Source organism: Silurus aristotelis (assembly GCF_946808225.1).
Source record: "Silurus aristotelis genome assembly, chromosome: 10".
Classification (NCBI taxonomy): domain Eukaryota; kingdom Metazoa; phylum Chordata; class Actinopteri; order Siluriformes; family Siluridae; genus Silurus; species Silurus aristotelis.
Window position 1 is genome coordinate 13,501,745 of NC_139583.1, and position 15,435 is coordinate 13,517,179.

Sequence of the window (15,435 nt, forward strand, 5' to 3'; positions counted from 1 at the left end):
ATAGAGAAGTGAACAGATGATACGTACCTGTTTGGAGCGGCGGAAAATGGCGGCTGGACTCCCAGGGCTGGTGTGTCTGGAGTTTGAGGTTGCCATGGGGATGTCCAAGCCCTCCTTGGGTTCACAGAGTTCAGCATTCAGCACAGGAAAGCCGCTGTAGCTACACAAAACACATAGGTAATCCAACATTACTGCAGCACTTTCATCCGTTTGTTTTTAGTCATACATGATTTAAAATAGGTTTGATCGATTTGGCTGATGAATGTTGTTTGCATGCAGCAGAGCAGAAGACGCTTTGTTTTTCAATTATTCTGTCTCCAAATTCTTGGCACGTACGCACAAATGCACCACACAAACCCAGACTAATTGCAAAACATGTGGCATTTGCCACAGTCCAGGAGAAATATTGTAGACTGAATACACATAAGCTAAAATGGTAGCCTGCAAAACAGCACATTAATAGCTAAATCTCTATAGCTGTAAATGTGATCACATTCACTGCTAGGAGTCTATAATGCTGGATGGTACAGGAGGAGATTTGTAGACAATAGAATCCAGCGAGAATTTTTATGTGGGCTTTACATTGCCTGGTAAATAACTATAAATTGCAGAGAGCATTTTCTGCTGCTGGAAAAAGATGGATCTTTAACTTTGTAATGCTGTACATGTATGCTTTTTTCTCTGTGTGTGTTTGTGTGGTGTGTGTTGTACCTATAAAGAATGGAGGGCTCTTCTCCCTCGGGCACAGGAGGAAGCTCTGGAGGTGTGATGAACACTGTGTGTTCACTGCGATGTGATTTGTCTAGCTCAATAAGCCTGGTATCTTCCGGTCTCTCACTGTCCACCTGAGTTTGAAGTACACTCATTAGGAACTCACCACAGACACACTAAAACATCACAATGGCACAGCAGAGGTGTGGAGTCAAGGGATTTCCTGGATTCTGAGAGTTGTGGGGTGCAGAATTGGATACAGGACTGAATAGAAGATGTTTAGTGGAAAAAAGCTTGATAATCTTCTTAATCACTGACTTATTTCACCGAAAAGCCCAACTCTTCCTGTCCTCTACCATCTGCCGCATACACACACTTTCTCTCTCACGCACGCACACACACAGACACACACACTCACCCACACACAGATGACATACCCTGAGTGCAGTGACCTGGACTAAACACTGTCGCTCCAAGGGTGCAGACACATTACTGTGCGGTGCACCGGCATCAGACTAGCCAGAAACTTGAAAGTGTCATGGCACATTTAGCTTCCAGACGTCTTTGTCTGCATGACCATACACATCCCCCAGCATAAAGCACTGACCTATAGCCATCCAGGAACAACACCCATAAAGAGTGAGTTGAATCATTTATTTTGTCAATTAGTGAAAGAAAAAATAAGCTGCTCAGGTTTCGACAGAAAGGAAGCAACACTAAGAATTGTTTCTTGGCAGGAAGAGCTGAGGCCCTATAGCACTGATTGAGTTTTGCTTGCAGAACAAAGATTATTTTTGAACCACTACCCAGCTCTCTTTAAAGGTCATCAGGGCATTGGCTCAAGCCTTAGGAGAAGTTTAATGTTTTGGGCACTACAAGCCCCCTTTAGGAATTTGTATGCTACCTCTGTGAGTCGCTTCAAATTGTGCTCTGCTAGCATGCCGTTCCCTGTGCAAACCCAGACAATGTTCTGAAGCTGCATTTGGCCCACTTTAAAATCAGCTCACATGGTCACTTCCATTATCAGTGCGCCACTAAAGCACTGTCCTTGGCAGGCTTTAAATGGCGAAGGACGAGACATGGCAGGCAATGACTTCTACTGTTTATGTCTCTAATGAACAGTGTGATCTGAAGCGGCTTCACCACCAGCTCTTTACTGGATGATAGAGAACGAGAGAAAAACAGCTCACGCTTCATTGGGAATGAGAAATAGGTTGTTTAGTACTTCTCATGCCTACCATGCAGATATTAATAGACCTTGAAAAGGCTATGTTTTCCACGAGAGAAACTTTGGTAATTCACAACTCATCATTTAATGTCATTTAATGTAGTGGGGTTGAAAAGTAATGGGTGGAGACAACGGAGCATATGAGGTGTGTCCTGGCAGATTCTGAGTGTCTTGGCAGTAAGTACTGCATACTAATGGTGCTTTAATAACACATGCCATTAACACAAAGTCCACATATGTTAAAGAATATGCAATATTCTTCTGCTTATTATTATTCTTATGATTATTACTAATCCCTAAAGAAAAATGCTGGTTGCTCAAAGTCCAATCAAATTAAACAAAATATCCCCCCCCCCCCCAAAAAAAATCTATTTTTTACACTTTATAAAAGACAAAATCTAGCCGCTTACCTTTCCTCCTTTTTCTGTGCCAAAGAGCTTTCCATGCAAGCAGTAATTGCAGGGATTAGATCAGAAGAAAGAACGAAAAATAGACACAGAGGAGTAGGCAGAGTGGTTAGAGAAAGAAGAAAAGCCAAGCATGTAAAAGAAAACTGCTCTGAATTTACTGGCTTATTGGCATAATTCTTGGGATGCTTATAATGTCATTGTTCTTGCAAATCACTATGTACCCGGTTTAGTTATGGTTTTTTTCAGATCTTTACTTGGCATAATTAAATGTAAAAAAGGGTCTAAATACTCTAAACACTTTATTGAAGCAAAAGTGGAGCAGGCAAACAATCGAGGCAATTTGTACCCAACATCAAATGAACACGTTTGTGCAATAATCAATAAAAATGTCTACCTTGTCGACACAGTCATCAAAAAACGCCAAGCTTGCATCCTTATCACTGACAAAGGAGCACTCTTCAATAAAGCGGATGAACATCTGAGTCTTGGTCATGAGGGAGTAAAACTTCTGATTTGAGCGATCACGACTTTTCAAGAATCCTGCGAAAAATAAGAGAACCATTAATCTTTGTATCAGCCTATCACATAACAAGGGATGGCAAGTGTATGTGTGTGCAAAGATATAAGTGATAGTAAGTGATGCAGATCATGTGACAGTTAATGTATTCCAAAGATCAATCATTTTTAAAAGATTTCACTGTCTAAGTTTACAAATTTCTTAAAGATGACCACAGCAAAAGGCTTGTTATAGAACTTCATTTAAAAAAACAAAGATTTTTAACCATATTGTAAAAACAGAGACATTTTCTGTTTTTGTGCAGAAACCAAAAGATGTAAATCGAGTCAAGTCAAGTTTATTTGTATAGTGCTTTTCACAACAGACATTGTCTCAAAGCAGATCGTACAGTATGTACTGTCTACACTCTGAGGCAAATAATTATTTTAAATGATCTTTTATTGGTCAAGAAGTTATTGTCATGGAAATCAGTAGGAATAAAACGAATACTATAGATCTTCTCCTGCTTTATCAATCCCTTTTTCATTCATGAGCCCCTAATCAGGTCAACATCCCTGAACATATTTTGGGGAACTTTGTAATCTCCCTTTTTTTTTTTTTTTTTTCTTTAATTTTACATCAAAATTGTGTAATCATTATCATGCTTGTATGTACAAGATGACTATGGAGTAAATGTCCCTACTTCTAGCTTTTCTCACAAACAGTACACTGCAGTAAAAGAAAACAAGCAAATGTTGGAACAAGAGCTCTCAGGAGTAAATTTGCTTAACTCTTGCTTATTTTCAGACCAATGATTTGTTGTTAAGACCATTAAAAGCTTAATTTTATTTTTATTTTTATAAACATATAGTCAACAGTCTTGTTTCAGGCTTGACTTGTTCCGGATTTCAACATTCAACCCAGCTGCAGAGTTCATGATCTTTCTCTATGGACTCTCGAATGGGCTTTGCCAGCAATCAACAAAACTCTGGAACACGTTTTCACTGTTTTTTAACTTTAAAATTTCCTTAGGGTTGACAATCTTATGGCAATATTTATTGTTTTTTGTGTTTTGTTTGTTTTTGGTTTTTTTTGCTGTGGACTTTGCTTTCAAACCACATAATTAGATTCAATCTGCTCTGCAGAGTGGGGTCCTAACCTAATTAAAATAGTTGGATGACAAGCCTACCTTGTAGGTCGTAGAGGGAGCTGGCATCAGTCGCTTTTTCTGAGGGAGCCTGGGTAATGGGAAGCAAGTACGAGCGGTAACCCTTTAAGATGGCTGCCATGAAACGCAAGAAGGCTTCTTGGATCTCTAACTCCAGCGACTGGAGACTCTTCACGCCACTTCCAGGTTCACGCTCACTCATGGCGGCATCTATATGGCCTTCCTCACGACTGAGTAAATAATCTGCAGAAAAAGTAAATCTTACATTCAAAAATTCAAATAAGTTCCATCTCAATCTGCTCTAGATATACATTTTAATTTTTCTGATTCAGATTAAAAGTAGTGTTATACGTTTAAATGGTGTCCACAATAAAAAAAAACATCTACAGTGGTACCTTTGTCCTACAAGTTCAATTCGTTCCGTGGCCGAGCTCGTATCTCAATTTGCTCGCACATCAAATCAATTTTCCCCATTGAAAATTCATAAAATGGCATTAATCCGTTCCAACCTTCAAAATGCCACCCCGTTTTTTATGTTTCATGTTATTAAATCAGGAAAACGTGGTAGAGGCGATAGGCGGAGAAGGAGGGAAAACTAGTTTTTTACTATCACTCCTGTACACTACGTATCCCTTTACATTTTTACTTTTTCTTCTTTGCTTATCTTAATTTTCATCACAGTCTCTGCTTTCTGGCTTCGCTTCACCATCTAGCAGCGGTGTCTCGAGCTCGTACCTCTGTTACCTCGCGTAACAGAGCAAAAAATCATGACCGCTCGTACCTCGGAAAACATGTACATTAATTCACTCGTTGTTCAAGGTACCACTGTATTTGGTCTTTAGACCTCTCAAATCAAGACTGGAATGAGTACATGCCATTCCCCCCAAAACTAAACAGTCAATATAGCATTATAAATATGGAAAATGTTTTGTTTATTAGAAGTATTTAGTAGTAGTCTTCTGTAGTCTTTAAGGTCATGGTTTATTTTATCTAGTAGATGCAATCAGACTTTACATACTTGTACAAAATGTACTGTATATGGCAAAAGGAATTGTGTCTAATACAGAACTATAAAAGAATGAATACTTAAATAACTAAAACAATTAGATTAGCTCAAGGCTAAACAGACATACAGAACCTGACTCTGTTGGTGGCATGCACCGATCTCAAACACACTGTCTCTAAAGCTAAAATCTTTTCAAGGCTCAGTTCTGTTAGTGTTTTCTTCTGTCAACAGTTAATGAAAAGCTGGACGAGTGATAAAAAGATTGAGCGACATTTGAAAAACGATATGACACAACCTGCTACAACCATTTAGACTGGATTCTCTAGTGCTGTAAATTTTTACAAAATATGTCCTTGAATGGAGACTCAGAAAACAGGAAAAAGTCTGCTCACACCATACTGACTACAGACTCACCCTGCACCAGCTCCTGATGGAGATTGCTGAGGGTATTGATCAGACGTTTACAGGCTTTCCTTGGCAGAATCTTCCATGTCAGGGCTCTGCGATCTTCTTTGCTGAAACCACAAACACAAGTTTATGATTAAAAAGGGGGAAACAGGTAAACAGTGCCAAAAAAAAAGGAAATACATCCAAGCCCACAGAAAGCAGAGTTGATTTGAGAACTATATCTGACAGCTACACGATTGCCATGACGAGGATAAACTCTTCTGCATTCTCCACCTGGCCAACAAACAGAAGCATGTGGATACCAGATGTGCAACTGGGTGTCTTATCTTTAACAGAGTGCTGCTCATTCAACATTACTGTAATGCCTAGCAGGATCAAGATAGCTTCTGGTATTATCATTATTATGAATCTCCTCAAGAAATCCCTGTCATAACTAAAAGCCAGAAAATGTAATATTATGAAAGGTTAGTGGGGTTGGTATTTTTACGGAAGAGTTAAAGAGGTTCACAGATGAGCTTTACAGGTTATTCTTCAAGAGATGCTCCCTGAGGGGTTCAAAACTATGCACATGTCAAAAGGTCACTCACTGTGAGATGGTGTTGGTGTCTAGGTCCACACAGCTGATGTCTGCCGGTGGCTCATACAGATCAAAATAGCGTGAATCTACCCCAACTATGAAGGGGCATGGAGCACTGAGCACATCCGCCAGTGCTAATGGGCACAGGGGAATGTATGGGCATGGCCAGTGGAAAGGAAAGATCATCTGCAAGCAACACAATTAAGTGTTCAAAGAGTGTTCAATCAGTAGCTTTTCTATATATGGAGGTAGAACTTTAATTAACATGTTTGTCATGAGTTAAACTGTAAGGAGCCTTGTAGACACCACTCACTGAAACCAGGGCCTCGGTAACGCTGGTTAGCACAGCTGGCCGCAGTGAATGCACCAGAATCTTGTGCTCTGTCACAGCCAGAACTAGTAATGTCACTGCGTTTTTAGGACCCAGATTTAGTAGGAGTGTAGAGAGACTTCCACCACTAAAGGACAACACAAAAGGGGAAGCAGACATTGTGTCAGGAAATAGACTTGGGCTTTCATATTATACATGACCTTGCACTGAACTTGAATGGGTTAGTTTTTCTTATGCACATATCAGCATTTGTAACATTTGTTCATTTTCACCTAATTTTGGCCAATTGTCCAAAATGATTAAGAAATCGCATATCTCAGTAAAATTCTAATTTATGTAACAAAATTTAACCTAATGGCTTCATTATACCATTAGTGTGTGACCTACCTCAGAGGCAGAGGAGAAGAAACAGGCTGGCTCAGCATAAGGCTATCGTGTGGAGATAGCTGTGGAACAACAAACAAACACACGTCCCAATTAAAACATTTGTGAGGTCAGATTAACCAACAATTCTGCAAAAATGTACATTATATACAGACATAAAATGAAATTAGCAATCGTCATGACATCAAATTTAAACTAACCTGGACCAGAATGCGAGGTCTTTGAGAAGATGGGAAAGGGACTTTGTGCATAAAATTAGAGATATGCCTATAATAAAGGTGGAGAGAAATATAACATAAATAGAGCTTCAAGATGATTCTAAAGGGTCAAGCCCTACAAAGCGCTAGATTGGAACCAAATAACAATAAAGTGCTATAACAATAATAACAATAAAGACATGGTCACCTATATATCTTTTAAATTTGTACTGATACAATTTACAACTGCAGGGAGTATTTGGGATTATTTCACCGTTAATGTCTACCATAATAGACTTAATAGATTTCAAAAAAGCAGTACATGACTTAAAAGTGACAATCTCCAAAAAGACATCAAACAGTTCAAAATATATATACAAAAAAACCTTGAAATTTGTTTCTGCTAGATGCAATGAGGTAATTACTGGCCGAATGCCCAATCAGTGTGCCAAATTTTACAGCTGTAAACATACAGTTCTAAAGGCTGCCATTGACTTCCAGCACATAATAATAATAATAATAATAATAATAATAATAATAATAATAATAATAAAGATTTTATGAACAAAACATTTAGGTTTCCAGCACCTTAATGTTAATTATGTCAATATTCATAAACAATATATAAAACTGTAAGAAATTAAAAAGAAATAGTTCAAATACAAGGACTTAAGCAGAACACTTACTTCTCAATGGGCAACGTATGAGGCCCGGAAATTGAGTAGCGGTAGAGGAAGGTGAGGAAAGTGTTGAAAGCATCAAAAAAGGGCCAGTGAGAAAGAAGGCAGATGCTCTTGTTGGTGTGGACCGTCATTGAAGCTTCAGTCCTCGGGCCACTGGCTTGTAGTCCCAGCAGTGTGCGCTGCCTATCAGTCAGACGCTCCTCTGGGTACACCTCATAAAACTGGATCGCTGCACCATAAACCTAGACATGCAAGACATGCTAATCAACAAAGTGTACCAAACTGTGATCATCATAAAGTTAATAAAGTAGACACAGCACAGCTGTCTCTACTGAGCTCAAACGTCTCATCAAATTAATCAAATGCATGAGATGAAGGGTTTTAATCTATTTATGAGACTATCTCCAAAAACATATACAATAAATGAACATTTAATTCTGAGAGACTTGAGAGATGTTATTTAGATTTTTGTTTTTTTTTCTATTCACAAAAGCTACCAACATCTTGGGCTAGTTTTGCTTCTTTGAAGTCTCTACCTAAATGAATAAATTACAGAATGGAGCAACATCAATAGGCTGGGGAATAGTGAGCTTGCAGAGGGAGCAAGAGGAGTGCACTGAAGTATTCACTGCTCCAAATTCACTCTCTGCTAGCCCAAACAGACTGGAGCATTTTCTTACACAGGCGTTTTCTTGAATAATTATCCACAACAGCTGAGAAAAGAACAACAGACCTATTTACTTGAACCTCACTCATTAAAGAAGTCTAAAGCAGTCATTATATTAAATAGTTAAAGGCATGCGTTAGAAAATGATGAAGTTCAGAAGTGTAAAACTTCTTTGTTCGCTCTGGGAAAAAAAAGGATCTTGAAGCTAAATTCTATAGATTTAAAGATTACTTTACAAACAGCTTTGACGACAAATTCATTACTAAATTTAACGTTGCACATAAATATGTCTGACATATAGAAGATATATTGGACTAAACAGGCTTTATATTCTTTTCTCTGTCCAGGATAATGTATCAAAAAGTTTGTGCATGTTAATCATACATACTCTAAAGACTGAAACAAGATTTAAAAACACCAAACTCTTCTATTTAGACACATCATTGTTTCCACAGAATATTTATACATTTTATTTTACATGCTATGTGCAAATGTAGTATTATTTGTAGCAGCATTTGTGCATTCACCTTTTCTCCAGAAGCTCCAGTGAGAACAAATGTCGAGAATACAGGCAGAGAGTATTTCGTTTGAGAGGGCCAGCACTCTATGGATGCTCCCATTGGCAGGCAGAACAGGGGGACTGACTCGGGCAAAGGAAACGATTCGTAGTCCTCTTCTGGGTACCGTGATAGCAAACCTAAAACAGTTAACGAATATCACTCTCAGCACTTCTAACAAAATATTCTGCTTCTTCCAGCACAAATGATCAATACCACACAGGCTGCAAGTGCTGAGTATTGTCTTCCATGTGAAAGGCTTTTTAGAACCAATGATTTGGAACTTGAAACTTATTCTCATCTTACTGCTCTGGGCCATTCAACTATAACACAACAAGACTATCCCCATAAGCTGAACATGTTCTGGCAAAAACACCAATAAGATGATTTCATGTCCACCTCGCCCTGGGAGAATATCACTTACATCATGTACACCACTCCCCATCTCTCCCCATCTCTCTGAAAAGCTAAGAGCAGTGCACTGTTCTGTTCTTGACTGATTCTTACTAATAAAACAAAATAAAATTTTTATTTTCCATGTGCTAAACACGTGATCAGTCGGTTAGAAGTATATTTTGCGCTACAAACCTGCTTTGAATGCAAGAGTGTTCGTTTTGGCCAAAGACTTTTTGTAGCACAGGTAGACAGAGGACCCCCACTGATAAGGTAAACAGAACAGACAATATCCCACATTACTCTTGAAGGAAAGCACAGTACAGTCTGCACATAATAGTGTGCATAATCACATGCTCTGTATGTGAGTAAGGTGAGACTGCTAACCATGCTGCTGTTTAGGTTTTTGTCCACTTTGCAGAAGGCATATGGTGGTGTTTCTCCTTTGCCGGGAATGATAACACAAATGTCTGTGACGGCCAGTGTGGCATGAGAATGACACTCGGGAGCACGACGGTATGTGATGTAGACTCTTTGTGAGGAAGAGCTGCTGATGTTCGCAGGTCGACCAGAAGGTGTGTTTTGGATGATGTGGCATCCCGGCTTCAATTTCTCCCTCCACTCATAGAGAATGCTAGGAAATAATGAGGAAAATAGTCATTCTCAGCAATAAATTTTCCAAATGATGTATATACTTTTTGTGGTATTTTGCTGTGTGGAAACTGTGTGAAACCTTCGTGTGAATCCCCTCCAATTTAAAAAGAAAATTGGAATGAATCATTTAAGCAAACAACTACAATGCAAGGAATGGAAGCTAAATGGTCTCTAGACTTTTTACTTTGTTAATGCTTTTGTAATATGTCTGAAAAATGATTTTAAAAGCAATCATTCAGTTTGTTGTTTGTGGAACTGCAAATATTGCATCATAAAAAAAAATCATATTCAAAACACAAATCACTAAACCCTTTTTTCAAAATATTGAGATTGTCAGAGATTTCTGGACAGACCTAATAGATATTTACTTTAGCAGTAATTGCTGAAGAAAACATTGCTGCTCTAAGACGCTGTTATTATCCATTTCCCTGACTCGTACAATACGCCTATTACAATCGGCTCCTGTAATTTGGAGCTTATTGTAACTCCTAAGGGTAAACAGAAGTGACTCACCCAAGGTCAGTGAGAGGCGGCTTGTCCCGTCCTCGCCTGTAGCACAGAAAGATCTGTGGGCCTATGATGCTCCCACCGTTCAGCTCAGCAGAAAGGCCAGAGGGAGTACACTCGATGCAGGTGTAGCCCGGCGGCACCTCCTCGCCCTGAGAACGAAACACCACCGCCACGTCTGTGATTGGCGCCTCAGCTTGGGTTGAGCTCCTCTGGCAGCTTTCATTGCACGTTATGTCCTCTTCAAAGGGCTCTGAAAACTCAGTGAGGCCTGCCACAACAAAGTAGTCTGCTACACGAGGGCTTTTTTCCTCCATCTTCCAGCTTCCCCATAGAGAGAGAGAGAAAACAGAAGAGCTGGGAAAAGAGAAGGAGGGAGAGAGATGGAGAAAGTTAGAGATGGGGTAACCACACACATGAGAAAGTAGGGCATGCAGGGTCTATGTTACAGGATGTTGCTCGCATTAGAAAGTTATGTGAAACTTGAATAGCATGAGCTGCATATACCAGTTGGAGAAATAAAACATTATAAGAGCAGGTGGTACCTCAGCACTGCAGACTCTTCGGAACAACTGTAATGTTTTGCACAAAACCATGACTAAGATTGACTAAGTTGTAAGCCGTCTATCTATAGCAAGCATAATTTAGCATATAAATTGCATTCCAGCAGATTCTTCATATTTCACTGAAAAACATTTCTTTAAAAGCTGACCTCTAGGTTTGATCGAGAGGCAGAATTAAATGGCTGTTTTGCACATTAAAAAAATTCACATTAACATAATGTTGCAGATGTCATGTTTTTTCTGATTGAGTTCCTTTATTATATTCCTTAGACTTGGGAAAGGTTTCAAACATCTAACACACCATTCTGTTCCACACACTCACACGCGCAGGCACTCAAACTTAAAACTGTTTCATATGCCACAGTCTTAGCAATAAATACGCCAAAGGCCATATGGTTGCAATTATCAGTCATTCCTGCTGTGCATAACAGCATTTTTCTGACTGTATGAACCGTACATCTTTAAAAATGTCATTTCAAGCAGGAATTTAATAAATTTGTTATGTGAATAAACAGCATACATTAAGGAGACTGTCCATTTTGGGACAGTGGAATTGTCTTTCCAAATCAACAAACATTTCTATTAGAGGTGCCATAAGCGTCTCAGCACTTCCTTGGCCAAGGCTGAGGAATTTACAGCACACACATGTGCAAGTACCCTCATACTCTAGAGCACAACCCTGTGTAACCGGCTGAGTGTGACTTATTTTCTCTATCGCTGTTTCATGGTGCCATAAATAGCTATGACAGTATGCCTAGGCACTATGTGTGGCTTCACACTTGCACACACACAAAAAAACCCACACTGATGCGTCTTACCACATTCATACATTGTGTAGCCTGTTGCAAATCTAATATTTGGCTTAAAATCCTGGACCATAAATGGGTGTAACTAGCACAACCCACAAAGACTTAACGACATACACAGAATCCAATAACATTATTCATTTTATTTGGGGTAATATTAATATTATTATAATACACATTACTGCCCAAATCAGAGTTCCAGATTTCTCTTAGAAATGAAGATTTGTGAGTTTCACACAGTAACAAGCCAGGAATAACAGGGATTTGAGCTGTTCTGCTGTCTCATGATATCAATACATCTTAATATTTTTGACTTATGGTAAGAGTAATAGGTCACAGTCAGGCTATTGTGCAGGCTCAGTTTACAGGCTGCTGAGCATCTTCACCAGCACTGACACAGCACTGAGCACTTTCTCTGGCAGTTTGTAGGGTGTCAGTTGGTCAAAAGCTTTGGAGGTAATGGCTTTGTGGTTTGCATTACAGGGCCTGTAGTGTCACGGGACAGAGCTTAAGAGCTTAGAAAAAAAACCTTAACCTATTGTCTAAGTCCTCCATGATGAATGAAGTGAGTTCTTCTTCCACCTCTTTGTTTTATTAAAGTCGTCAGCTAGCGAGGGTGTAGGAGCATCTCTTATCATTTATGTTGCAGATGGGCATAAAAATAACACATTTAAATTATTCTGATTAAACTCAGAGAATACACAAGGACTGTTGAACCCTAATCGAGCTCAAAGCCTGAAACATGTCTATGAACACATGCTTCCACTGTGCCATTTCGGAGATCAATATGCATTCACTTTGTGTTGTCTATGTTCTATTTTGAATCTTTAAACTAACCTGATTTGCGTTTAGAGCCATAACAGCAAAGCAACAGCATTTCTGACGTTTTCTCTAAGCAAACCGACACGAAGCCACCCACTCACAAAACTCTCTGTTCCCAGATCCACCTACATCTCCGCACATCTCAGACCACAGAGTGTGGTAAACTCTACTGCAAATACGGAGCGAAAACTGCAGCAGATGTGTCACAAGTTAAGCAAGAGATTTTGTATTATATATAGAGACATAATCTCTTGGACCCGCAACCACGCCAGGGACTGGCAATGCGAGCAGAGAAATCATAATCCTTTCACCATGGCAACAATGGTGAAAAAATAAAAAAATAAATAAAAAGCAGCAAGTATTTTTCTTTTCGAGTTTTGTGCCAGCAGAAAGAAAATCATATTCATGGTTTAAAAATGAGTATGAACATTTTACAAATGTTAATTAATGTTAGGAGCAGGACATTCTGTATAATTGGAATTTCAATCACAAAAGCAAATTACACTTTCATGACAAGCTTTGTACTCTGAGAAAGTCAGAAATAAACGCATAATTTGACATTCAATCTGCTTTCACGTTGGAAACAATCTTTCCAATTAAAGGACCATGTCATTTATGGTTATTATTATAAGACAGACAAGTGAATGTCGTAAGTAAATAAATAGAATTATTAAGTAAAATCCAGGAAAGCCTTCAGGTAAAAACATTTAAAGCATTTAAGTAAAATAATTCCTGAAAATGACTCATGCTGTGACAAAAATGGGCATGCACTGACAGGATGTTGCTGCCTGATTGAGAAACATCCCAACAGCATGACACAGAGACAGTGAGTTGGAGGAATGTCCGGAACCATACTGGAAGCTGAGCATTTCATCACAAACTCCTACACCACGGAAATCCTGCCAAGGAGAACCTGCGTAACTGCAACACTTAATGCGTAAGTACAATCTGCCTCCTTGGTTGGCTTATTAAAGAAGAGGGAACTAGTCTTTTTAAACGATGACTGATTTCCGGCACATTGCTAAGGAACTGTGTACCAGGCAAGCTGACCTCAGACTACTGGAGTAGTTCTCTTTTCTCTCTTTACTGGTATGGTTATTATGAGTCATACCACTTAATTTTGACAAAGCCTTAAAAAACAGCTCAGGATAACCCTGCTGTACAAGTTTTATCAGTAAATCAAGTGAAATGGACACTTTTATTCTTTGGAGATCAATAACAACAGGCTTTCTAAGCACATTCAGGCCTAAGGACAACACAGAGTTTAGTAGCAATACAGTTTTACAGACTTCCAAGTATGACATTATGAAAAAAAAGGCTTTAACGGGAGATTAAAGAGCAGCCACGGTGTAACAGCATGCCATCTTCCCCTATCTTTATCTTTATGCTTATCTATACTCCCAAGGAGATTTTCTTGTGTCTGCAGCAAAAGCCTTTGCCTTCTTTCTCCACCCTGTAGCTCTAAAGAGCCTATGGATAGGCAAAATCAAGACACTGTCAAAAACAATGTACTTGATGTCATACAGCTGTTTCAAAGCTGGGCTCGCTGGCCCAAGCCCAGCACCTCCTGCACTAGGGAGGTTCCTGCTAACACACAGCTTTGGGGCTGTAGGAAGGCCAAGGGGAGAATGCAGGAAGCAGGAACTCATACAGCACATTTGGCCAAGCATCTGGTCCTGTTTAAGCCACAGAGGTGGACATCTGACTCCTCGGCACCATGAAGAGACACAAGCAGACATCTGCATACTTTGGGAAGGAGGCAGCCAAGCTATTCCGAACCAAAAATGTTTTGTCTGGCAGATCTGGGTTACAGGAAAGACAACAAACTGGATTTTTGCTACAGAAAGCAGTCAGTTTTTACACCTGATGAGAGCTCGACAATGTCTAAAGCTGCACTCATACACCGAGCCTGGTCTCGAATGATGAATGTAATTCAATTAAAAACGGGGTGTTGCCACAAACAGGCCATAAAAATATACTGAACTTGAAAGATTCGTTGGGGGAAAAACAAGTATAACAAAATGACTAATGCTTTAAATGAACCTACCACAAACACAAGCCATGAGATTATACATTTTCGGAAACATGCAGCCAAGATTCAAACAAGTCTGCTGGCAAAACCAGTGTAGGCTGGCCATCTCGACCACAAAAATCTCATCAGCTTGAATGAAAAACAATGTAAGCCAGCATAAGAGTGTACTTCTATGGGTGCGGTGGCTGGTCATTTCGGGCTACAGAAACTTCCAAAAGACAGTAACCTTTAACCACTGACGCATGACTATAACTGATGCATTAATACAACACACATGAAACCTGTGTGCTTTTTATAGTGGGAATACCCTAGAAGCCATACTTAAACTGAAACTGAATATGATGTAACATGTAATGCACAGTCCTCTTCATCATGACTGAATCAGGCAAAGTTTGATCCCACTGTTCTGAAGGTGGTTTATTAAACTAGTAACAGGATGTTTGGTATCAGTGCATCAAAGCAGCCCATTCCACCAGCATTTAAACGCATACACGGGACGATTACACACCAAGGCAATAACAGAGTAAAGCTTCCTTGGCTTGCAAAATCAGGCCGAGAAAGCGACAGAAAGAACAAAGTATAAACAAACACACACACACACACACACACACACAAACACACACACACACACACACACACACACACAAGCACTGTTTATGCTCTAGTAGTCTGTTATTATCGAGGGCCAGGTGTGAGACAGAACGCAGCATCAGGGAATCCCGCACACAACGATCAGAATCATTTGTAAGCGTTTAACAAAAGTGCGTATACACATGGATACAGTATAAACAGAATATAGCATCCGACTGTCAAAAGGAGACCTGACGTGTGAATT

At 39.4% G+C, this 15,435-nt stretch overlaps 1 protein-coding gene across 2 annotated transcripts in view; it reads right to left on the reverse strand.

Annotated features, from left to right (window-relative positions):
* The window catches only part of dennd4a (DENN/MADD domain containing 4A), a 30,629-nt gene that overhangs the window by 14,758 nt on the left and 436 nt on the right, over window positions 1-15,435 (reverse strand). The window contains exons 2-16 of one of the 2 annotated variants that reach the window (XM_083552014.1): window positions 10,384-10,734; window positions 9,604-9,850; window positions 9,412-9,481; window positions 8,794-8,963; window positions 7,603-7,841; window positions 6,920-6,986; window positions 6,723-6,781; window positions 6,318-6,462; window positions 6,015-6,190; window positions 5,434-5,534; window positions 4,035-4,256; window positions 2,744-2,889; window positions 2,350-2,376; window positions 712-845; window positions 28-160 (exon numbers count right to left, since the gene is read on the reverse strand). In XM_083552014.1, coding sequence (XP_083408140.1) covers window positions 28-160; window positions 712-845; window positions 2,350-2,376; window positions 2,744-2,889; window positions 4,035-4,256; window positions 5,434-5,534; window positions 6,015-6,190; window positions 6,318-6,462; window positions 6,723-6,781; window positions 6,920-6,986; window positions 7,603-7,841; window positions 8,794-8,963; window positions 9,412-9,481; window positions 9,604-9,850; window positions 10,384-10,694 — 2,247 coding nt within the window. In that variant the 5' untranslated portion in view covers window positions 10,695-10,734. The remainder of the gene's footprint in view (window positions 1-27; window positions 161-711; window positions 846-2,349; window positions 2,377-2,743; window positions 2,890-4,034; window positions 4,257-5,433; window positions 5,535-6,014; window positions 6,191-6,317; window positions 6,463-6,722; window positions 6,782-6,919; window positions 6,987-7,602; window positions 7,842-8,793; window positions 8,964-9,411; window positions 9,482-9,603; window positions 9,851-10,383; window positions 10,735-15,435) is intronic. The other variant, XM_083552015.1, reaches the window with a different exon arrangement.